Source organism: Bombina bombina, chromosome 2 (genome assembly GCF_027579735.1).
Source record: "Bombina bombina isolate aBomBom1 chromosome 2, aBomBom1.pri, whole genome shotgun sequence".
Taxonomy (NCBI): domain Eukaryota; kingdom Metazoa; phylum Chordata; class Amphibia; order Anura; family Bombinatoridae; genus Bombina; species Bombina bombina.
The window spans coordinates 826,204,149-826,230,660 of record NC_069500.1 but is presented as its reverse complement, the minus strand read 5'-3'; the positions used below and the strand labels follow the sequence as shown (position 1 = coordinate 826,230,660).

At 38.8% G+C, this 26,512-nt stretch overlaps 1 protein-coding gene across 8 annotated transcripts in view; it reads right to left on the bottom strand.

The window, feature by feature from the left end:
- Positions 1–1,881: 1,881 nt before the first annotated feature.
- The window catches only part of TCF3 (transcription factor 3), a 262,782-nt gene continuing 238,151 nt past the window's right edge, over positions 1,882–26,512 (bottom strand). For 5 of the 8 annotated variants that reach the window (XM_053703095.1, XM_053703091.1, XM_053703094.1 and 2 more), the window contains 2 exons: positions 20,054–20,191; positions 1,882–4,277 (listed from right to left, as the gene is read on the bottom strand). In XM_053703095.1, the coding sequence (XP_053559070.1) occupies positions 20,055–20,191 (137 nt within the window). In that variant the 3' untranslated portion in view covers positions 1,882–4,277; position 20,054. Of the gene's footprint in view, positions 4,278–20,053; positions 20,192–22,870; positions 23,110–26,512 lie in introns of all 8 variants that reach the window. The other 3 variants (XM_053703097.1, XM_053703099.1, XM_053703096.1) reach the window with 2 other exon arrangements.

Here is a 26,512-nt window from a genome sequence, read left to right as displayed (position 1 = left end):
TATCATAGCATCACTAATTTTACTATGATTTATGAGCATTATTAGTTTTATTAATACTTTATTTAATACAAGGTATATAACCTTTAAATTTGAACTTTTTTGTTGCAGCGCCCATTATGTTATTACTATACTATTATTGAGAGCTTCAGATTTGTTTATTGTAGTTTAGGAACACTGATCGGATATACTGATTATGCAGTCATGTTTAGCAGGCATGTCCATTCAGATCATGATGAGCTGAATGCAGATGGTCGCCGCTCGCAAGCTTTTGGCTATTTTTGGAGCCGGATTTCTTCTTGTGAAAATGCAACACACTAAGATCTGGATTTGTTCAGATATTGGTGTGTTGAACTTTCACAAGAAAGAATCTCTCAAAGGAGCCGAATACCACGAGCAGCCATCTTCCTCTGCATTTAGATCGTCACTAATCTGAATGCACATGCCTAAATTAGGGTTCTTGATTGGCTATTGCCTTCATTTGATACTCCACCTGTATTTTGCTTACCTATATTTACAACTATTACTGTTAAAAAAAATATATATAAATGTTTTTAAAGGGAGCTACAAACAATTCCAAATATGCTCAATTTGAAGCCAATAAGCACATTGCTTAAAAGCCTACATGGTATTATTTGTATAAAAGGTTTTGGTCAGTTTTTACCCTTTTAACAATATGATACTGCTACATTATTCCTATTTGGTTTAAGTCCAGGATTGCTATAAGTGCGCTGAACAACTGCAATAGCATATTTAGAGTGCTTCTTGTTTGAGTGATTTTATCTTTTCAGAATTTATGGTTTCAGTCTGATCCCTTGAACAATATGAAACCTGTATTTTAGGTCTTCCCAGTTTAGTTTCTGATAATTTGCCTGCATTGTTGAAGAAATGCTGCATATTGTGGTTCTGAAGACATCTTTAGACTATTGTTTTTTTAAATGTGTTATTTATTCTGATAGTGTTAGTTTCTTACTTAAACTCTCTTGAGCTAGTAATTACATTTTGTTTAAAAAGAAAATACTCACACAAAATACAGCAGTTTAATGTCCCTTTAAGAGTAAGAATAAGCACTTAGAGATAGTAAAATAAAATGTAATTATACTTAGTAAAACAACTTCTTAATACACAAGAGTTTTAAACAACTTTACAATTCACTTCTATTAAATTTGCTTCATTCACTTGTTATCCTTAGTTGAAGGAGCAGCAATAATACACTACTGTGAGCAAGCTGAGCAGATTAGGTAAACCAACGAAAAAAGGCATATATGTGCAGCCAAAAATCAGCAGCTGGCTCCCAGTGGTGCTTTGCTGCTCCTCAGCCTACCTAGGTATGTCTTTCAGCAAATTATACAAAAAGAACAAAGTAAATTAGAAAGTTGTTTAAACCCAAATCTTTTCGTTCATGATTTAAACTGAGCACAGTATATTAATGTTTCTTTAAGATGTTTCTAATGAAGGTGCTCATGGTAGGTTTCACAAGTCTTACACTAATACATATCTCTCTCCCTAATTGGCTTCAGCACCAAATTATCAGATAGGGAAAAGCAAAACAATGGAACTTTTGTTACCATGACAACAGTGGTTATCTGTAGCTACTCCTGTAATAAGCCCTTTTCAGCTTCTCCAAATAAGGCAAGTGGTGAGTGACATTTGGCTATTAAAAATAATTGCAGCAAACAAGATGTTAATTTAATGTTTTCATACTCGCAATCTATTAATATTTTGTAAGATCAGAAAAATACTGTAAATTACAAAGATATTTACTGTCCCTTCAATTCAATCCTTTGGCTGCCAGATGTAGGTATGCAAAGTAGTTTAAGAACACACAGAAATCATTTTTATTGCATCCTAGAGGATAGGATAAGAAGTAATGTTTTCCCACAATAACTTGTTTATACTTTATTATGACAAAAAACTCCTCAAGGACATGGTCCTAGAAAATACAAATGGATAGTGCATGGCAGACCAGTTTTGTATTAAGTACAAGGTAAAACCTTTATTACAACTTTTTTTTTTCTTTCCTTTTTTGTCTCCATTCATCGGTATACAACATCTGAAAGACTGGGGATTTGAGAAGTTATATAGTTATAAAAGCTTACATGTATTGCTACAACACAGTTATATATACAAGACAGTTTTCAAAACCTACTTTAAAAAGTTAGGATTATTTTTTTTTTATTATTATTAAAAATTCCAAATAATCCAGCCAGCTGATTTGACACTTGTATAAAATATAAAAAAAAAGAAAGAAAAAAAAAAAAAAAAACATTAAAAGAAATAACTGAGGCACTCAAGAAACACAACACATTCTGTTTGTGCTTCTTCTCAAAAGAAAATAGTTGTCTTTATTCTAAAATACTTTATTTTGTTGTAATTTTATTCTGAATAATAAGGCCTTCTCATTCTCTGTCTCAGTGATCTGAAACAGTAGGATATGTTGAAGATCTTTTCTTTCAAACGGAGGTTTCAAGCAAATAAAAAAAAAATCCACTTTTTATTAAACTATCACCCCAGGAAATGTATTATAAAAATTATAAATGATGTAAATGCTTATGGATGCATTCTGAAAATGAAATGGTGCTTTAAGCTCTACATCAACAAGGTATTTTGAGAAAGTAGTTCCAAGTGTTTCATATGAAATACAACTAACAAAATTTGTTTATGAGATTACATAGATCTGAGCCAAAAAAAAAAAAAAATAATAAAAAAAAAAAACAATTACTAAATGTTTGTGATGGGTGAACAAAGGTAACCATGGTCATTTTGTTACATTAAAAAAATGTTTTAAAATGCTTCAGGGGGTTTCAAAACAAAATTTAGTAACTCAAAATGCAGGAAAGATAAAAGAATATTTTCTTAAAAAAAAAAAAAAAAATTGAACATAAATCAAGACAGTTTTCCAGAATTCGTCCAAAAAACCCCAATCCCACCCCCTCCCTCGTATCTACAAAAATAAAGGGATTTTAACCCATAAGATATTAATGCTACATTTGTCTATGCTAACACAAACCCTCTGGCAGAAAGGAGAGAGTTTGAAATTACTGTCCTGAGAACACTATGTGCCAAAATGGCCTGCAATGTTTACACTCTTCTGCAGGTCCTTTTGGCAAGTTTAGCGTTGCAAATGACTTTTTCTATATATCTATCAGTAAAAAAAATACAGTGTGGCTTCTTTTTGTTACAAAAAATAGAGGAAAAATGCCTATGAAACCAATGTTAACAGAATAAAGAAAAGGAAAAAAAATAGAGGTTGGGATCACATAGGGTTAAATTTACAGAGTGACTTAAAACTGGATAGGTCTGCCATAGAAATATGAAATGTTAATATTTTCACAACCCAGATATATTGTGGAAAATAAAATGTACTAGTTATTCTTTAAATTAACAAATTACCGCGTTATACCTCAAAAGGAACCAACCACACCACAGCTCCTCAACTCCTTATGATTGTAATAACAAACGTACGCTTTTTGATGAATTTCTCTTGGCATCTAAAATATATACTAAGAGTTGCACTACTCAAGCAAGAAGTCACATGAAGAATCCAGAAATCAGACGAAATTAACACCTTGATCAATAATATGGCAGAAACTAGGAGGAAATGGCTTATAAAGTTACTTATGGCGTTAAGGTTAGAGGAAGAAAAAAAAAAGAAGAAAGTAGGTGAAATATATAGGGTAGGGATCCTTTTCCTCTTTTAGATTTTTTTTTGTTCTGTATTTTTATACAAAAAAATAAAAATAAAATAATTGAAGGAGAAATAAAACCATGAAAAAAAAACAAAAAAAAAAAAAAAACTATTTTGTTCTACATTTAAAAAAAAATCTCTTTGATGCCTAACTTTTGTTTACATTGTTTAAAAAAAAAATACATATTTTTTTAGAAGTGTAGGCACAAGATCAGATAAAGTTACCCTCACTCCCGCAGAGAGAGTTATAGGTGGGGGTCATACCCACCATCTTTAAATAAATTGATGTGTTTCTTTCATAGTTAAGGCAATTTCTCATGTCTTTTTTTTTTCTTTCGCTCATTAGCAAAGTCCAAAGACGACATGTCAGTTTTTTGTTTTATCATTTTGTCTTTTCCCCCTTTTCCTTGTTTCCCTTTGGAAAAATTCCAGCACAAGAGTCCACATCTCAGGAAAACATAGTCAAGGCCACAAAGACGTCCATGTTGTGAAGATTTTTCCAAATGCAGGAAAAAATGTTTGTAAAAATCCAGATGTCTTAAAGTTACTCAGAAGAACAAAGGACAATTTTCCAGCACTCTTGTTGAAACAGCTGAAAAAAAGGAAAAATAAAACGAGATGAGTAACTGGAGATTTTTAACAATAGATTTTACATCAAATCTGATTTTTCGGCATTGATATGCTAATGTTTTAAACCCCATCCAAAATACTGTTTAATATACAGATCAGTTAAAGGGTGATGAAATCCAAGATTATTCTTACGTGATTCAGATAGAGCATGCTATTTTAAACCACTTTCCAATTATTTTTTTCTATTATATAAATTAATTGTTCTCTTGGTATCCTTTATTGCAAAGCATACCTAGGTAGGCTCAGGAGCTAGATGCCGATTTGTGGCTGCACATATATACCTCGTCATTGGTTTACAGTTGTGTTTAGCACACTGAAAACTGATGCTTCTTCGATAAAAAAATAAAATAATAAAAAAAAAAATGATACCAAGGGAATGAAGCAAAATTGATAATAGAAGTAAATTGGAAACTTGCTTAAAATTGTATGTTCTATTTGAAGCATGAAAGAACATTTTTGGGTTTCATGTACCTTTAACATATTCATCCCCCTTTATCTTAAAGTTGGGTAGGGAGAAATATCAGAAGCAATGTCATAAAATATGAATCTATTGTAAATATAACCAAGAAGCCTTCCTATGCTTTCTATCTGTCCCTCAACTTTCTAAAATGATAACTAATCTGCCACACTTTTACTGAGCCTGCAATCTTAGCATATTGTTCTGATTCTACACAATATTCTCATATTTGCAACTTTCTTTGTAAGATTTTGCAAAACTAAACTCCCCAATGGAATTTTTTTTTTCTAATCTTTTTTTTATCCTATGGTGTGGATTTACTTAAAGTTTATGTAATTTTAATTAATAAGTGCCCCTTTTTTAAAAAAAAAAAAAAAAGAAAAAAAGAAAATTTATGATTACTTAATTTATTTATTTCCAGATATGGTGAGTCCACAGCTTCATCAATTTCTGTTGGGAATACCACTCCTGGCCAGCAGGAGGACCACAGCAAAGCTGTTAAGTATCACTTCCCTTCCCACAACCCCCAGTCATTCGACTGAAGGGAAATTGAGAAAAAAAGGAGTAACACAAGGTGTAGAGGTGTCTGAGGTTTAGACAAAATGAACGGTCTAAAAATAAAGGGCGTGGCCGTGTACTCGCCATATCAGGAAAGAAAGAAATTTATCAGGTAAGCATAAATTTTCTTTCCTAAGATATGGTGAGTCCACAGCTTCATCAATTACTGTTGGGAACCAATACCCAAGCTAGAGGACACAGATGAATAGAGAAGGAAAGACAGGTAGACCTAAACAGAAGGCACCACCGCTTGCAAAACCTCTCACAAAAGACTCCTCATCCGAGGCAAAAGCAACAACTTTGTAAAATTTGGAAATAGAATGCAAGGAGAACAAAGTTGCAGCCTTGCAAATCTGTTCCACAAAAACTTCATTCTTGAAAGCCCAAGAAGATGAGACAGCCCTTGTGTAATGAGCCATAACTCTCTCAGGAGACTACAACCCCGCAGTCTGAAAAGCAAACAAATTAAAATTCTCAACCAGAAAAAGAAGTAGCAATAACTTTCTGTTACAGAGAAAACCAAAAAAAAAAAAAAAAAAAAAAACCAGAAGAAAAAATAAGCACGCACAACAACCAAATTGTGCACACACGTTCCTCGAGAGATAAGAATGAGGATACAGAGAGGAATAACAAATTCCCAATTCCACTTGCTTACCTGATAAATTTATTTCTTTTACGATATGACGAGTCCACGGATTTCATCCTTACTTATGGGATATCGCCTCCTGGTCAGCAGGAGGAGGCAAAGAGCTCCACAGCAGAGCTGCATAAATAGCTCCTCCCTTCCCCCCCAACCCAGTCATTCGACCGAAGTTAGGAAGAGAAAGGAAAAGCCAAGGAGCAGAGGTGACTGAAGTTTAACAAAAATAAAAACCTGTCTTTGGAAAAAACGACAGGGTGGGCCGTGGACTCGTCATATCGTAAAAGAAATAAATTTATCAGGTAAGCATAAATTTCCTTTTCTTTTACAAGATATGACGAGTCCACAGATTTCATCCTTACTTATGGGATACAATACCAAAGCTATAGGACACGGATGAAAGGGAGGGACAAGACAGGAACCTAAACGGAAGGCACCACCGCTTGAAGAACCTCTCTCTCAAAAACAGCCTCAGACGAGGCAAAAGTATCAAATTTGGAAAAAGTGTGAAGAGACGACTAAGTTGCAGCCTTGCAAATCTGTTCAACAGAAGCATCATTTTTAAATGCCCATGAGGAAGCCACAGCCCTAGTAGAATGAGCCGTAATTTGTTCTGGAGGCTGCTGTCCAGCAGTCTCATATTCAACACGGATGATACTCTTCAGCCAAAAAGAAAGAGGTAGCCATAGCTTTCTGACCCCTACGTTTCCCAGCAAAAACGACAAATAATGAAGAAGTTTGATGAAAATCCTTAGTCGCCTGCAAGTAAAACTTTAAGGCACGGACTACGTCCAAATTATGTAACAGACGCTCCCCTTCTTAGAAGAAGGGTTAGGACATAAGGAAGGAACAACAACTTCCTGATTAATATTCTTGTTAGAAACAACCTTAGGAAGAAAACCAGGTTTGGTACGTAACACCACCTTATCAGAATGGAAAACAGAATTTATGTTTACCTGATAAATTACTTTCTCCAACGGTGTGTCCGGTCCACGGCGTCATCCTTACTTGTGGGATATTCTCTTCCCCAACAGGAAATGGCAAAGAGCCCAGCAAAGCTGGTCACATGATCCCTCCTAGGCTCCGCCTTCCCCAGTCATTCGACCGACGTAAAGGAGGAATATTTGCATAGGAGAAATATGATACCGTGGTGACTGTAGTTAAAGAAAATAAATTATCAGACCTGATTAAAAAACCAGGGCGGGCCGTGGACCGGACACACCGTTGGAGAAAGTAATTTATCAGGTAAACATAAATTCTGTTTTCTCCAACATAGGCGTGTCCGGTCCACGGCGTCATCCTTACTTGTGGGAACCAATACCAAAGCTTTAGGACACGGATGAAGGGAGGGAGCAAATCAGGTCACCTAGATGGAAGGCACCACGGCTTGCAAAACCTTTCTCCCAAAAATAGCCTCAGAAGAAGCAAAAGTATCAAATTTGTAAAATTTAGTAAAAGTGTGCAGTGAAGACCAAGTCGCTGCCTTACATATCTGATCAACAGAAGCCTCGTTCTTGAAGGCCCATGTGGAAGCCACAGCCCTAGTGGAATGAGCTGTGATTCTTTCAGGAGGCTGCCGTCCGGCAGTCTCGTAAGCCAATCTGATGATGCTTTTAATCCAAAAAGAGAGAGAGGTAGAAGTTGCTTTTTGACCTCTCCTTTTACCAGAATAAACAACAAACAAGGAAGATGTTTGTCTAAAATCCTTTGTAGCATCTAAATAGAATTTTAGAGCACGAACTACATCCAAATTGTGCAACAAACGTTCCTTCTTTGAAACTGGATTCGGACACAAAGAAGGCACGACTATCTCCTGGTTAATGTTTTTGTTAGAAACAACTTTCGGAAGAAAACCAGGTTTAGTACGCAAAACCACCTTATCTGCATGGAACACCAGATAAGGAGGAGAACACTGCAGAGCAGATAATTCTGAAACTCTTCTAGCAGAAGAAATTGCAACCAAAAACAAAACTTTCCAAGATAATAACTTAATATCAACGGAATGTAAGGGTTCAAACGGAACCCCCTGAAGAACTGAAAGAACTAAATTGAGACTCCAAGGAGGAGTCAAAGGTTTGTAAACAGGCTTGATTCTAACCAGAGCCTGAACAAAGGCTTGAACATCTGGCACAGCTGCCAGCTTTTTGTGAAGTAACACAGACAAGGCAGAAATCTGTCCCTTCAAAGAACTTGCAGATAATCCTTTCTCCAAACCTTCTTGAAGAAAGGATAGAATCTTAGGAATTTTTACCTTGTCCCAAGGGAATCCTTATTGAGCGCCTATTCTAGTTCATCGAACCAGAAACACGCTGCTGTAGTGACAGGAACAATGCATGAAATTGGTTGTAGAAGGTAACCTTGCTGAACAAACATCTTTTTAAGCAAACCCTCTAATTTTTTATCCATAGGATCTTTGAAAGCACAACTATCTTCTATGGGTATAGTGGTGCGTTTGTTTAGAGTAGAAACCGCCCCCTCGACCTTGGGGACTGTCTGCCATAAGTCCTTTCTGGGGTCGACCATAGGAAACAATTTCTTAAATATAGGGGGAGGGACGAAAGGTATGCCGGGCCTTTCCCATTCTTTATTTACAATGTCCGCCACCCGCTTGGGTATAGGAAAAGCTTCGGGGGGCCCCGGGACCTCTAGGAACTTGTCCATTTTACATAATTTCTCTGGAATGACCAAATTCTCACAATCATCCAGAGTAGATAACACCTCCTTAAGCAGGGTGCGGAGATGTTCCAATTTAAATTTAAAGGTAATCACATCAGGTTCAGCTTGTTGAGAAATTTTCCCTGAATCTGAAATTTCTCCCTCAGACAAAACCTCCCTGGCCCCCTCAGACTGGTGTAGGGGCACTTCAGAACCAATATCATCAGCGTCCTCATGCTCTTCAGTATTTTCTAAAACAGAGCAGTCGCGCTTTCGCTGATAAGTGGGCATTTTGGCTAAAATGTTTTTGATAGAATTATCCATTACAGCCGTTAATTGTTGCATAGTAAGGAGTATTGGCGCACTAGATGTACTAGGGGCCTCCTGTGTGGGCAAGACTGGTGTAGACGAAGGAGGGGATGATGCAGTACCATGCTTACTCCCCTCACTTGAGGAATCATCTTGGGCATCATTTTCTCTAAATTTTGTGTCACATAAATCACATCTATTTAAATGAGAAGGAACCTTGGCTTCCCCACATACAGAACACAGTCTATCTGGTAGTTCAGACATGTTAAACAGGCATAAACTTGATAACAAAGTACAAAAAACGTTTTAAAACAAAACCGTTACTGTCACTTTAAATTTTAAACTGAACACACTTTATTACTGCAATTGCGAAAAAGTATGAAGGAATTGTTCAAAATTCACCAAAATTTCACCACAGTGTCTTAAAGCCTTAAAAGTATTGCACACCAAATTTGAAAGCTTTAACCCTTAAAATAACGGAACCGGAGCCGTTTTTATATTTAACCCCTTTACAGTCCCTGGTATCTGCTTTGCTGAGACCCAACCAAGCCCAAAGGGGAATACGATACCAAATGACGCCTTCAGAAAGTCTTTTCTATGTATCAGAGCTCCTCACACATGCATCTGCATGTCATGCTTCTCAAAAACAAGTGCGCAATAGAGGCGCGAAAATGAGGCTCTGCCTATGATTAGGGAAAGCCCCTAGAGAATAAGGTGTCCAATACAGTGCCTGCCGGTTATTTTACATAATTCCCAAGAATAAAATAATTCCTCAAAGCTATGAAGTATAAAATATGCTTATATATCAATCGTTTTAGCCCAGAAAATGTCTACAGTCTTAAAAGCCCTTGTGAAGCCCTTTTTTTCTTTATGTAATAAAAATGGCTTACCGGATCCCATAGGGAAAATGACAGCTTCCAGCATTACATCGTCTTGTTAGAAATGTGTCATACCTCAAGCAGCAAAAGTCTGCTCACTGTTTCCCCCAACTGAAGTTAATTCCTCTCAACAGTCCTGTGTGGAAACAGCCATCGATTTTAATAACGGTTGCTAAAATCATTTTCCTCTTACAAACAGAAATCTTCATCTCTTTTCTGTTTCAGAGTAAATAGTACATACCAGCACTATTTTAAAATAACAAACTCTTGATTGAATAATAAAAACTACAGTTAAACACCAAAAAACTTAGCCATCTCCGTGGAGATGTTGCCTGTACAACGGCAAAGAGAATGACTGGGGAAGGCGGAGCCTAGGAGGGATCATGTGACCAGCTTTGCTGGGCTCTTTGCCATTTCCTGTTGGGGAAGAGAATATCCCACAAGTAAGGATGACGCCGTGGACCGGACACACCTATGTTGGAGAAAATAAGATAAGGAGAATCACATTGTAATGACGAAAGCTCAGAAACTCTGCGAGCAGAAGAAATAGCAACCAAAAATAAAACTTTCCAAGATAATAACTTAATATCTATGGAATGCATAGGTTCAAACGGAATCCCTTGAAGAACATTAAGAACTAAATTCAAACTCCAAGGAGGAGCAATTGATTTAAACACAGGTCTGATTCTAGTCAGGGCCTGACAAAAAGATTGAACATCTGGAACATCTGCCAGACGCTTGTGTAGCAAAATAGACAAAGCAGAAATCTGTCCTTTTAAGGAACTTGCCGACAACCCTTTCTCCAATCCTTGGAGAAAAGATAAAATCCTGGGAATCCTAACCCTACTCCATGAGTAGCCCTTGGATTAGCACCAATATATATACGCAATATCTTATGGTAAATCTTTCGAGTAACAGGCTTGCACGCCTGAATCAAGGTATCAATGACCGCATCAGAGAACCCCCGCTTAGATAAAATCAAGCGTTCAATCTCCAAACAGCTGCAGAGAAATTAGATTTGGATGATGGAAGGGTCCCTGAATGAGAAGGTCCTGCCTCAATGGAAGCTTCCACGGTGGCAGAGATGACATGTCCATCAGATCGGCATACCAAGTCCTGCGAGGCCACGTAGGAGCGATGAGAATCACTGAAGCCCTCTCCTGTTTGACTCGAGCAATCACCCGGGGAAGGAGAGCAAATGGAGGGAACACATAAGCTAGGTTGAACTACCAAGGCATCTATCAGTTCGGCCTGAGAATCTCTGGACCTGAATCTGTATCTTCGGGAGCTTGGCATTCTGACGAGATGCCATGAGATCCAGCTCCGGCCTGCCCCATCTGAGAATCAGGTTGGCAAAGACCTCCGGGTGGAGTTCCCACTCCCCCGGATGAAACGTCTGTCTGCTCAAAAAATCCGACTCCCAATTGTCTACCACTGGGATGTAGATTGCTGACAGATAAGAGTGAGCCTCCGCCCACCGAATTATCTTGGATACTTCTGTCATTGCCAAGGAACTCCTTGTTCCTCCCTGATCATTGATGTAAGCCACAGTCGTGATGTTGTCAGATTGAAATCGGATGAACTTTGCCGAAGCCAACTGGGGCCAACCCTGAAGAGCATTGAATATTGCCCTCAACTCCAGAATATTGATTGGAAATAGAGACTCCGACCGAGTCCACACACCCTGAGCCTTCAGGGAATTCCAGACTGCACCCCATCCTAGTAGACTGGCATCCGCTGTCACCATCACCCATGAGGGTCTGCAGAAGCACGTCCCTAGGGACAGATGATTCTGTGACAACCACCAAAGAAGAGAGTCTCTTGTCTCCTGATCCAGATCTATCTGAGGAGACAAATTTGCATAATCTCTATTCCACTGTCTGAGCATGCTCAGTTGTAGAGGTCTGAGATGAAAACGAGCAAACAGAATGATGTCCATTGCCGCCACCATCAATTCAATTACCTCCATGCACTGAGCTACTGACGGCCGAGGATTGGACTGAAGGGCTCGGCATGTATTCAGAATCTTTAACTTTCTGACCTCCGTCAAGAAGATTTTCATGGATACAGAGTCTATTAGAGTTCCCAGGAAAGGAACCCTTGTCTGAGGAATTAGTGAACTATTTTCTAGATTCACCTTCCACCCGTGAGTCCTTAGAAAGGAAAGAACCATGTCGGTATGAGACTTTGTCAGATAAGACGCCTGGATCAGAATATCATCCAGTTAAGGCGCCACTGAAATGCCCCGCGGTCTGAGAACCGCTAGCAGAGACCCTAGAACTTTCGTGAAGATCCTGGGCGCCGTGGCCAACCCGAAAGGAAGAGCCACAAACTGAAAATGTTTGTCCAGGAAGGCAAACCTTAGGAACTGGTGAAGATCTTTGTGGATAGGAATATGAAGATATGCATCCTTTAAGTCCATGCTAGTCATATATTGACCCTCCTGAATCAATGGAAGAATTGTCCGATTAGTCTCCGTCTTGAAGGATGGAGCTCTGAGAAACTTGTTTAGACTCTTGAGATCTAAAATGGGTCGGAAAGTTCCCTCTTTTTTGGGAACCACAAAAAGATTTGAGTAAAACCCCTGCCCCTGTTCCTGTATTGGAATGGGACAAATTACTCCCATAGTGGAGAGGTCTTTTACACAATGTAAGAATGCCTCTCTTTTTATCTGGTCTACAGATAATCGTGAAAGCAGGAACCTTCCCCTTGGGAAGGAATTTTTAACTCCAACTGATACCCTTGAGACACTATTTCTAGTGTCCAGGGATCCTGAACGTCTTATCCAAGCCCAAGCCAAGAGAGAAAGTCTGCCCCCTACTAGATCCGGTCCCGGATCGGGAGCCGCCCCTTCATGCTATCTTGGGAGCAGCAGCGGGCTTTTTGGGTTGTTTATCCTCGTTCCAAGCCTGGTTGGGTCTCCAGGTGGCTTTGGCTTGAGAATAGTTCTCTTCCTGTTTACTGGCAGAGGAAGTGGGGACTCCTTTGAAATTACAAAAGGAACGAAAATTACTCTGTCGTCCCCTTTGCTTAGATGTTTTGTCTTGAGGGAGCAGATGACCCTTACCTCCCGTAATATCAGAAATGATTTCTTTCAAATCAGGCCCGAATAGGGTCTTTCCCTTGAAAGGAATAGCCAAAAGCTTTGATTTAGAGGACACATCCGTAGACCAAGATTTTAACCATAAGGCTCTGCGTGCTAAAATGGAAAATCCTGAATCCTCTACGCGACTCAGTCTAACTCCTCGAAAAACGGCGCACCTAACGTCGCTTGCAATAAGACCACAAGCTGATTTAGGAGCTGTGAGGAGATGCCACTCAACAGAATGTAGCCTGATGAAATGGCACTGCTAGCCGAGAAACGCTTTGCAAAGCAACTTTTAAAGTGTTTTTAATAAAACTGATATTTTACTACTCTTCCTTGCTTTGGAGATTTGTTTGTAACCTTCAGCAGCCAGTGGACTCCACGCCTATTCCCTAACTGATCACCCCTGGGTGTCACGGAGGATTGGATCTTTGCCTTTACGAATCAGTGTTATACTGTCGCCATTGGGGAGTCAGCCGAACGGCTCTGAAGTTTCGGTCCGCCTACTATTGCACTGCATGTGCATATTTGTTTGTGAGTACTATACCATTTATCGAATAACTGTGTGTTGTGCTGATTGGAACTTGCTGCACCAAGAGCGCCTCTCTTTTTTCTTGTCTTACAGGACAATCATATTTCACTCAACAGATTGCTGAATCTGAACTGCGCTGTCTAAAGCGCGCGTAAAATTAAGCCCCGCCCTTGGTGGGCGAAAATAACAAACAGAACCTTGCATCAAGCCCATGTACAGGAGCAATATAGAAAACAAATATCCCCTTCAGAACTATCCCCAGCGTCAGCCACCTCAATAAAACAATTGGAACCCTCTATTCCATTGCCCGTTATAATGTGTTACCATACGATAAGTCCCAGTGCTTCTAGGCTAACAAACATGCCAGAGTGTCTGGAATCTAAGTCCGTAATCTTTACACACCCCAGCGCTTCTAGACTATAATGATGCTAGAGTGTCTGGTTAATATGTCAAATGTTAAGGGGAAACAATTCTTTACATACCCCTTGTAACAGTATAAGCACAGTTAGTCTAAAATATGCTGCTGCTCCAGAATAAAAACTGCACTTATCTCCATGCTGAGGAACAGCATGTCAATCTCACAGTGTCAAGAGGTCCACTCTTCCTCCTGAGGTCCTGTGAAAGCAGAAGGGTCTTGGTTACAACTTCTAAGACCATATACAGGAAAAACTGCATAATCATGGGAGGCTCAGTGGAGGCAAAAATCCACCAGTTCCTATAGCCTAAAAAGGCAATCCAGAAGTTTCCCTGTAATAAAATAGTATACTTTGGCACCATTTAAAAATAAAAAAACTCTTGATTGAAGAATCTAAACACCTCACTTTACCTCACTCCTATCACTAACGCAGGCAAAGAGAATGACTGGGTTGGGGGGGGGGGAAGGGAGGAGCTATTTATGCAGCTCTTCTGTGGAGCTTTTTGCCTCCTCCTGCTGACCAGGAGGCGATATCCCATATGTAAGGATGAAATCCGTGGACTCGTCATATCTTGTAAAAGAAAAGGGTACACGTCTGGCACATCCGCGAGACACTTGTGTAAAAAAGGATAATGCAGAAATCTGACCCTTCAGAGAATTTACTGAAAAAAAACTATCCTCCAGACTGTCCCAAAGATGGACAAAACCTCTAGCAATCCTGACCCTACTTCCAAGAATAGTCCATGGATTCACATCAATCAGGGAATTTACGCCATATCTTATGGTAAAAGTTACCAGTAACAGGTTTGCGAGCCTGAATCATGGTCTCATTGACAGAACTAAGCATTCTATCTCCAAGCAGAAGGCTTCAGAGAAGAAGAAAGTTGGATGAAAGAAAAGACCCTGAATTAGAAGGTCCATCCTCAGGAACAACCAACAACTAAATCTGTATACCAGATCCTGCGAGACTATGCAGGAACTATTAAAATACAGTTGGTCACTCCCATTTGATACGAGCAATGACTCGTGGGAGAAGAGCAAGCAGAGGAACAGGGATGTCAGACTGAAATCCAAAGGAACCGCCAGGGTATTTAACAGAGCAGCCTGCTGATCTCATGACCTTTAACATAACTTGAAAGCTTGGCTAACTGCCATCTCCAACTCCAGCACCCCTCATTTGAGGGTTAACCTGCAGAACACCTCTGGGAGACGCGCCCACTCCCCCGGGATGAAAAATCTGACTGCTCAAGTAGTCCGCTCCCGATATTCACTCCTGAAATGTGGATAAACGACGAATGTGAGCATCCGCCCACCGAACAATTCACCCCAATCATGGCAAAGCAACTCCAGGTTTCTTCCAGGTGGCTATGTAAACCACTGAGATGAAATTGTTCAACTATAAGCTTAAAAACTGGTTAAGACGACTGAGGCCAAGCCATCAGAGCATTGAAGATCGCTCTCAACTCCAAGATGGTTACGGGGAGAGCAGACCCCAAGTCCATAGTCACCAACCCAACAGGCTAGTGACCGTGGTCACTATTACTCAGGAAGGTCTCCGGAAGTATGTGCCCCAAGACAGAAGCTTCTGGAGAATGCGGACAACGATCCCGCTACCTCTCGTAAGCTAAGCGAGCGCTCTACCACTAATTCCACTCTCTGATCCACAGGGAAGAATCTCATGTCGACAGATCTATCCTCCGAGACAGAGCCACAAGATCCCCGGTCCACTATCTGAACATGCATAAAAGCAGACTCTCAGATGGAATCGAACAGAGGGATGATGTCCAATGAAGAAACCATCAGACCAATTCCACTGAAGGGCCAAACAGAGTGCCGAAAGAGGCAAGAGGAAAGAATACTCTATTTTCTGACCTCTGTCAAAAATATTTTAAGAGATAGGGAAACTAATTAGGTCCCTAAAAAACTACCCCTTTAGTAGGAACAAGGGAACTCATTTTCAAATTCACTTCCATCCGTGGGAAAGAAGACCGACAACAAGATCTCTGTATGAGAGTTTGCTTGTTGAAAGATGGAGCCTGAACCATTATGTCGTCCAGGAAGGGCACCACAGCAATTCCCAGAAACCTGATCACTGCCAAGATAGCCCCCTCTGGGAGCCGTGGCAAGGCCAAAGGGAAGAGTCACAAGCTAAAAGTGTTTGGCAGAAAGGAAAAACTCAGGAACTTGAAAATACGCATCTTCCAGGTCTAGGGGCACCATGAACTGACCCTTTTGAACCAAAGGAAGAATTATATCACTGGTTTCCATTTTGAAAGGACGGTACCTTTAGACAACTTGTTGAGACACTTTAGATCTAGATCTTTTTTGGGAACCACGAACAGGAATGAATAGAATTCTAGACCCTGTTCCCTTACAGGAACTGGAACTAACACTCACAGGGAAGAGAGGTCCCTAACGCACTTCCAAAATGCCTCACTGTTATCTGGCCTGCAGATAAATTGAGAGGTGGAACCTGTCTCTGGGAGGAAAGGTATGAATTCTATGTAGAAACCCTGAGATACCATGTCCGCAGCCTATCTGGGATATCTTGTATCCAAGTTTGGAGACAGAGAGATTCAGCCCTCCACTTGGACCGATCCCGGATTGGGGGCAAACTCCTTTATGTCTGTTCATCTTGTCTTGTGGTAGAAAAGACCCTTTTCCAGCCGTATCAGAAATATTCCTGTCAAATCAGGAGCAAACTAACCCTTTTAAGGAAGCACCAGAAGCTTGGACTCTGAGGAAAGTTCCTTGACCAAGAATATAGCCACAATGCCCCATGGGCTAGCTTAAGAGCCTTAATTCTGTTCAGGATCTCCTCCAAAAGGAGCCCCTACCAAATTGGAATCAAACAAGACCTCGCACCAATAAGATGCCGCAATTAAAACTTCCATGTAAGCCTTCAGCTTAGTCCATTAATCCTGAAAAGAACAGATATCCTCTATAGGAATTGTAGTTCTCTTAGCCAGAGTAGAAATGCCCTACCACTTTAAGCACTGTGCGCCATGATATTTAATGGAGACAGCGTTAGGAAACATCCTTTTAAAGACAGGAGACGGGGAAAAGGAATCCCTGACTCCACCCATTCCTGTGAAAAATCTCCTAGCACGGTCTGGAACAGGAAAAACTTCCACAGAGGAATCCTAGTATTTATAAAGTTTACTAGATTCTTTAAGGTTGACAACGACATACGAATCAGAGTCACTCCAAATTAGCCAAAACCGCCTATAACTTACACAAAGGTGTTCAAGCTTAAATCTGAAGGATACTACTTCAGCATCAGATGATTGAGTTATACTATCCGAATCTGAGATTTCATCCACAGAGGCCACAGACGTATCCTCATCTGACTATGTGGGAGGACAACCTGAATAGCAACAGATGGAACAGAACCCTTACTATCTGAATCTTTAAATTTCCTCTTGCATTTTCTCTTTAAAATAGAAAAAGCAGATAAAGCTGCAGATGTCACGGAAGATACCTGTGCTACAAAATCTGCTGGCCAAAAAACTCCTCCAGGAGATTGAGAGGAACCACAGGGCACTGCATGTGACACCATTGAGGCTTGGGACGTTTAAGGAGAAAGCTGTGACATTGCCTGCACAGCATCAACCTGAGAGATATTGGGTTCAGCGGCAATAACCTCACTCTATATGAGAAAGGTCTAGCTAAGCAAGCAGCACATAATTTCAAAGGAAACAAATAGTGCTAAAAAGCATAACAGACATAAAAAACAAAACAGTCATCCATGTCTTTAGATCCGAATAAAATATGAAAATTACCTTTAAACATTTTTATATGAAAGTATGTAAATATGTGGTGTACTGTCACTTTAAACAGAACACTGATAAGGCTCCTGCAGAGTTAGAAAACAGACAAATAATTATTCCATGTCTTTAGTTCCCTACACCTTAGTCTGACTGAAGTTTTAAAACATGATCGTAAAAGGATTAGCCAAGAAGCACGGCAGTTCTCCTGCCGTCACCATATCCGTGCACTGTATCTCCAAGCAGTCCCCTACTGACAGAGACCTCAGCTTGAGTATAAAAACATCATGTAACATAAATTAAACTGTTACCAGATGCTAAGTCACGGGCCCGCAGCTTCAGTGTACCCAAGTGACCTGAAATTAATAGCACCCAAGAGGACGCCACCCCGCTAGCTGATCAAAGCTAAGACTAAAGCGGAGAAACGAAAAACTGCGCTGCAGAAAAGCGTGCATTTCTGTACACTCTGAAATATTGCAGCGTCTTTCTGTCACAAAACTGTAATGGCGGAAGACTGTTAGACCCAAACGATATAGGATTCTCCTAGAGGACGTAGAAAAAACATAGTTCAGCTCATCTTAATGATAAAAAAACACATCACAGCAGAGTTTTAACAAAAATCTCCATAATGTACAGCGCACCGCTTGAAATGAGATTATGCCGCTTCCAAAACTGCGATGAACAGAGCAGTTAATATTTATCATGAACACCATAAGTATGAAGCGTGCTATAACCAGTAGCTTGCTAGCTGAACCACAATAAAAGAAAAAGGCATATACTTGAAGCCAATAAAAGTATTAACCCCTGGTCTCTGGACACACATAAGTGCCTGCTCCCTGCCTGTTAATATCCTTACAAAGGATACATATGTCCCATATATTGTAACTTCTCAACCTTATGATGTGCAAAGTCTCCCATACCTAGAAGACAAAAGGCACTTACCTGCAGTCTGGCCGTCCGGCAGGAGGACAGCTCACACGGTATAGAAGGAAGCCACTTCTTACAGGGACCTGTGGAAAATAGAAAGAACAGAGTAAACCTACTCTGGCTTTCTAAAAAAGGGCAGCAAAATGTTAGGAAAACGCAGCAAGGCCCACCTTACAAGTTCCTAACTGCTTTAAAGCCACCACTGTCCTACTGAAGAGACTAACGTTGAGTATGGCTAAACCCAATCTTGAGAAGTTCAGAGTAAACCTACTCTGGTTTTCAAAATAATAAAATCTTGATTGAAGTGAAATAAATCCAATCTTCTTCAGACACTAAAACTTCACCTCCTCCTTGCACCTAAGGCAAAGAGAATGACTGGGGGTTGTGGGAAGGAAAGTGATACTTAACAGCTTTGCTGTGGTGCTCTTTGTCTCCACCTGCCAGGAGTGGTATTCCCAACAGTAATTGAAGAAGCTGTGAACTCACCATATCTTAGGAAAGAAATACTATTAAAAACAGGGGCACTTTTATTCATTAAACTTTACACTGAAGCGTTTTTTTTTTAAAAATCCATACCTTTTTCATAAGGAAAAACAGTCCGGCGATCCTCCATTAGCAAGAGGACATGTTGTATGCTATTATATACCTCATGATATATTTTTAAGAGGTCTGAAAGTGTACTTTTTATATGTTAATATTAAATACTACTTGCTTGTTTTAACTACACTTAGATCTGCCCTACGCTCCTGTTTGTGTTTATTCACTTCTCTAGATTTTCTGTGTTTGCTAACCAGTGTATTAGCATTGATTGGAACAGCTGCAGGCACTTTATGGACACTGTGTATATCTGTTGCAAGAAACTAATGTAACACATTTGGTTGTATATATCCTTTTTTTGGTGATACATATGCTACATAAGATCTTACAAAAACTTTTATCCAAATTACACTGTAACCCACTGTGTTAGTGCTCCCAGTAATTTCAGAGTATTTCTCCTCTTTAAATACATTTTTTTTTAGCCAATAAACAAAACAAAAACAAAAAGAATGCAAAAAAAAAAAACAAAACAAAAAAAAAACCTACTACGATTTTGAATTTTGTTTCTGGCAAATGTATTTTTTTCTCCCATTTTCTGGCCCCCTGTATCATGTGACAGATATCAGCCAATCACAGTCTAGTATTTGTATACCCTGTGAGCTTGTGCACATGTTCAGCAGGAGCTTGTTCCCCAGAAAGTGTCTTAAAACTCCAAGCTCTCTCAGAATCATAAAAGTTTATTTTGACTTAAGCTTCCCTTTAATGCTCACACCATGTGTACAACCTGATAATGCCCACTAACTATTATCAGCGATATTCTAAATTATATATTCATCTTATTAGTGGTAGATTAAACCATTGGATTCTAGAGAGGTCTGCAATGTTTTGGTACTCAATTGCTTGGGAACGGTATAAATATGCCTTAATATTTTGTGTCAATTTAAACACACATTTTTACTTTCTTGTATTTTCACTTACCCTACATGTGTCCAACTGAATTGTGAGAGTCTCCAAGCCCTGGATGCCCACCAGTTAGTCCCATCTGGGGGTCCACTCCCGACACTTTTTCCTCTTCACGTCTCTTTAGACAGGCTGCCTTGGGGTTCAAGTTACGTTCTATAAAGAGAAAGAGTGGGGCAGGGGATAATTAGTAATTGGCAGAAGGTCTTTCTACTGCTCCTCAATAGAGATACAGGATTAGAATAGAACCACTGTTGCACCTTTTTTTCATAGGTCAACTTTCTGTGCCACATGAAGACAAGATTTATACTTACCGATAAATCAAGTTCTTTAAGCTTGAAGAAGTGACATAATATTCAAGTACAAGCAGTTATACTACCTTTTGCTCTCCAGAAGTAGACTTTCTGAAGTCTCTAGTGATTTCCCCACATAAATCCATCAGGTCACAAACAGAAAACCCAGGACTTACACTATATGGCCAAAAGTGTGTGGACACCTGACCATCCCACCTATATAGACTTGTGAAACATCCCATTAAAAAACGAGGGGCATTAATATGGAACAGGACCCCTGTTTGTGCGAATAACAGATGACACTCTTCTTGGAAAGCTTTTGCACAATATTTTGGAAGGAATTTGTGCCCATTCAGCCAAAAGAGAATTTGTGAAGTATAACACTTATGTTGGACAAGAATGTCTGGGTCACAATCAGTATTCCAATTCATCCTAAAAGCGTTAAATGAGGTTGATGTCAGGGCCATGGAAACTCATTTCATGAAGCTCCCAACGCACAGTTCATTGCGGATGATGCTTCCAGAGGCAGTTTAGAACTCTGTAGTGAGCAACAGATGATTATGATATTTACACTCTACATGCTTCAGTACTCGATGGCCCTACTACTCAGTGAGTTTGTATGGTCTACCACTTTGTGGTTGGGCTATGTATACTCCTAGATGCTTTCACTTCACAATAATCACACTTACTGTTGACTAGGACAGATCTAGTAGGGCAGAAATTGCACTGAGTTTTGACAAAGGTGTTTAAAGTCATTGAGTTCTTCAGTACTACACATTGTAATGCCAATGTTTGTCTATGGGAGATTTAATGGCTATGTGTTGGATTATTTAGACCTGTTAGCAAAGGGTGTGGCTGAAACACTTGAATTCAATAAGTAGGGGTGTCCACATACTTTTGGCAATATAGTGAATATGGAGAAAGAATGTAAGATTAATCAATTTGACCCTGAGATGTGGTTAAGGGAGATCAAGAGACCCAGGAGACAAAAATGCATCAGTGAATGCTTTCTTGTCTACATTGTGTGTGTGAAGAAACACATTTAATATTAAATATAAATCTTACTTTTATTTACACTCTCATAGTGACAGCATTCATGGGACCATTGCAAAAGAAAAGCTTAACTGGGTCACCCAGTAAAGCACTTGGTGGAGAAAGATATATTTAGCTGGAACCTGAAAAATTATACTCCAAGCAATGAGGAACAGAACGGATAAGTACTGAAAGGGCAGGGGAGGCTCTGGAGACATCTGAGAGATGTCTACCTATTTCAGTAAAGCAAAAGGAAATACACTTTGCAAGTATCTGAATGTTATTTCACTATGAGACTTTTAAATATAACAGCTAAGCGTCATTAAAATCCAAATGTAAACATTAGAGACATAAAAGTACAAAAAAATGCTTAGATGTTAAAGGATTTGTTTATAACATTGTTGATTGCATGGGTTTAAACCATGCATAAAATAAAGTTAGCTCTAGGGTAGGAATGCACTACTCTGAGCTAGCTGGTAATTGGTAGTTACATATATATGCCTTGCCATTGGCTCACCAGATGTTTTTAGCAAGGTCTCAGTACTGCATTACTGCTGTGGGGCAGATTTTAATTGTAAGCTTATCCACTGAGCAGGTATTAAAAACAAAGCTATATGCAAGCAATAATGCAGTATTAAATTGCTCTAAAGCATTACTGTGCTTTTTTGCACTCTGATGTCCCTTTAAATGCACACAAGGTTAAAATCATTTTCACGCAACCTACCCACATTAAACCCCCACAAATTTTTAGCTTCTGCTTGACTGAGCATCAGCTCACACATTAACACTAAGTTGATCATTTTGTGACAGTGGTCCATAGAGAAGGAAAGATGATATTTCAATTTGAAAATAAAGAAGTTAAAATTGGGAAAGACAATGAAAGGGGAGATGGGTGAAAAGAAAAGAAAGGTGAAGAGTCAAGAATGGCTAAGAAACTAATTCATCATAGACAGTAAGATAACAGATGGAAGGTTACAAAAGTAGATGAATAGTGGGGGAATGACAGGAACAGAAATGTAAAGAGCAGGAAAATGGGTGGTAAGATCTAGGGGGAAATTGGATTAAGAAAAAAACAAAGGGATACTAATCAAAATGGGTTAAAATTAATTTTTAAAGGCAAATAAAACAAAATGATTGGTATGTGTAAGGGGAATAGAATATGTGCCAAGAAATGGATAGTAAATTTTATTAACAAACAAAAAAACACACAAAACAATGAGTAAGTAGTGTTGTAGTAAAAGTCTGGATGATTTAGCAAGTAAGGAAATTAAAAGTGCAGTCGGCCATAAGAGATTTGGTAATGAAAAGGCTGAACATAAGAGAGGAGTGAAAGACAATGCGAGGACAGGTATCCCAAGAGTTATGGGCAACCAGCAAAGCAAGCAAGGGAGGGAACAAGAGTTCTGCCAGTATTTAAAATCAAGATGAAAAAGTGTGGGTACAAGATTTAAATGAGTAGTGGTGTTGAAGGTAAGTGTTGGGAACATGAGGCAATGATAGTAGGGGATACCTCGCACTTGCTGCTCCAAAGTCATTATGACCTGCACAGCCTGTTGTAAGATGATGAGTTTGGTCTGGGCCTTATCGGCCTTCAGATGCATCTGCACCATTCGACCCAGCTCCTTGAATGCCTCGTTGATGTCCCGGACGCGCACTCTCTCTCGCGCATTGTTGGACATCCTCCTTTCACGGTCCCGCACGTCCTTTTCCTCCACGTTGCTCCCATCCTCCTTACTGCTGCCTCCACTGCTGGACCCCAGGAGAGTGAAGGGTTAACTATGGGGACAATACCCCCAAAATACTTTTTTTCTCTGCCAGGGGCCCCAAACTGTATTTATAGGTAGAGCTAGAACTACTAGTAATGTTTGTACCAACAAGCTAAAATGCTCCAAGTGTCTTGTACTAAATTATGGCTGAAATCTTAGCTCTTTTGTTGTATTTTTGTTAAGAATAATGGCCAATGATTCACATGTAACATTAATTTATTACATGTATGTTGTAGGCCTTCTAATCACACCAATTTAGATTACCAATCACTAAGCACTTTTATTTTTTGCACAAAATGTGTCAGTTTCCCTCTTATGTGTATTTTTACGTTCTAAAGATTTTGGATTAAACGTTTTGGATTTTTACACTTTAGGAGTGCATGGTTTTGTTCTAAACAAATTCAGATGATGTCTACCAGAAGAAAGCATACATGGCATTTAGTTTTTGTTACTACAAATTAAAGGGGCATTAAAGTCAAAATGTACCCCCTTCAAATAAACATTTAATGTAGAACGGCAACAATTAAAGAAATGTATATTTATAGTTTTAGTTAAGTTAAAGGGCCATAATACCCAAATGTTTAAACACTTGAAAGTGATGCAGTATAGCTGTAAAAAGCTGACTAGAAAATATCTCCTGAACAACTCTATGTAAAAAAGAAAGATATTTTACATCAAAAGTTCCTCAGTAGCCACCTCCCATTGTAAAGGATTTCTAAGCAGCATTTTAGTATGTCTGTCCTGGGACAGCTTAGGGGATGATGATGATCTCTCATGAGATCACAGTAAAAGAGTTCATGACCTCAGCACTGCTGATGCTGATTGGCTGCTGTTCATTCATTTTTTTTTTAATTTTTTTTACCTGAGGTAAAATATCTTCCTTTTTTACATAGCGATGCTCAGGGGATATTTTCCTGTCAGCTTTTTACAGTTATATGCTATATCACTTGAAACTGATGCAGTATGAGTATTATGTCCCTTTAATTATATAAATTTACTTCTGCAAATTATGTTATTAGTTCTTCATGGAACTGTAGAACATAATGCACACCTTGAACATTTGAAGCTCCACACTAAATAAGAATTGATTAGATCTGTATTTAATTTACTTCAGGCTAGCCAAAGCAAATTTTGCAATTTTTACAAAATTTCTATGCGGATGTTTTACAACAGTGCTTAAAGGGATACTGGACCCAATTTTTTTTACTCCTATTATAAATTTCTCTGTTATTATTGTATCTTTATTTGAAAAAGAAGCTTACGAGTCGGCTGATTATTGGTTGAGCACCCTGGGTAGCACTTGCTGATTGGTGGCTACATTTAGCACACCAATCAGCAAGTGCTACCCAGGTGCTGAACCAAAGATGGGCAGGCTTGTAAGCTTACATTCCTGCTTTTTAAAATAAAGATAGCAAGAGAACTAAGAAAAATGAATATGAGTAAATTAGTAAAATTGTATTCTCTATCTGAATCATGAAAGAAAAAAATGGGCTCAGTATCCATTTAACTGCTAATATGTATTATGCACATATAAATAGACTAACTTTAATGTCCCTTTAATAGAATAACGTTAAAAGCAATTTCAAAGTCCAGATATTTGGGACATCATAGTGATAAAAATTAAATACACTATCATTTTGTTTGTCAAAACACAAATGTGCGGATGCTCCTTTTCTTATAGGAGTCTCAATTCAACAGCAACAAAGTCGCTGCATTATCAGTCATATAGTTTGTCATTTAAATCCTGCACATTTGGGTGAATACAATGTAGAGCTAACATGTCAGCCATCTGTTATATATGCATGAAAAGGTATACATTTTGACAGTTTTATGTACGTAGATAACCCATGTCTTTAAATACTACCAGAGCTGTGAAACCATAAAGTGTCAATGTAAAAGCTAAGGTAGTGATTATGTGTTGTATATATGCAAGCTACAAGGATAGCACTATTGGGTTAGATCAATATACGAACACTTCCAGAGCAAAAAGCCTTTGCTATGAATTGTGATGAAGAGGAGATCTGGCTACTAACACTAAGATCCAATGCTTTGCTTCCAGGTGCGCCCCATGAGGTTTTTTTTTTTTTTTTTAATATTTGGCAACAAGGTTAATTCATATGTTGGTACTGGGACCTTACAGGTTGGGGGGGAAAAAAGATGGTGCATTCCTGTCTTCAAAAAAATTGTTGTCTTACAAACCCCTCTATTATACAGGTATAACTCACTTTACAGCGCTTCGCTAATACAGCGCTTTGTGGAACTGAAGGTCAACCTCCAAGGATTTTGAAACAGTGCGGTAATCAGCGTGAGATTGCGAGAAAAGTGACTTGGCACCATTTTGTTATGCTTAGTGCACTCTCATACATCATTACAGTGCAATCTGTGTCTCAGTGTTATAGTCTGGCAAATTGTACTACAGTTGTTGTCTCTATTTTACAGGTACAGTATTTATTGAATACTGTGCTGTGTTCGTTTTAAACTAAACAAAACACTATTGCACCCCTAACATATGTTAGTTCAAACATGTTTTCAAGTCTTTAAACACACGGACAGGTGAAAAGAAAGCTAAAACTGCCTTGTTCTACATTAAGGCGGTTTTCACTTTACAGCGGGGCTCCGGCCCCTAACCCGTGTATGAGCAGGGTATACCTGTATAACAATAGTTTACTGGTCAGGGATTAAAATATACTAATTTCGAAACTAAAAGTTACTAGTACGTTCAATATCCAAAAAAGGATTATATTTAAAAATTATATATAGAAATATGGCATTACAAATCAGAGCACTATTACCATTGTTTTAGTGTATATTATATGCAGCCCCAACCAGTTGATACTCTATAATGCAGAGGTGGCCCTGTAGTTATTCAATGTTTTCCATAAGCACTTAAGATTAAAACCAAAGTTCCCGGAAACCCATATAGATTTATCTATATCTATCTATATATTCCATATCTCTATATAGCTATATATCTCTCTCCATCATGTGTCCTGTTCTTTCTGCAAACGTGCTTCATTTTCTGCGATGACATTTCAAATCAAGCATGTTCTGCCTTGGGGTGGGTGTGTGTATATATATATATATATATATATATATAGTGTGTGTGTATGTATGTGTGTATGTATCTCTCTCTCTCTCTGTGTATATATGTGTATATATATATATATATATATATATATATATATATATATATATATATACACATATATATATATATATATATATATATATATATATACATATATACATATACACATATATACATATACACATACACACACACACTATATCATGCTTAAAGGGACACTGAACCCAAATTTTAAGGAACTTTCTAATTTACTTGTATCAAATTTTCTTTATTCTCTTTGTATCTTTATTTGAAATGC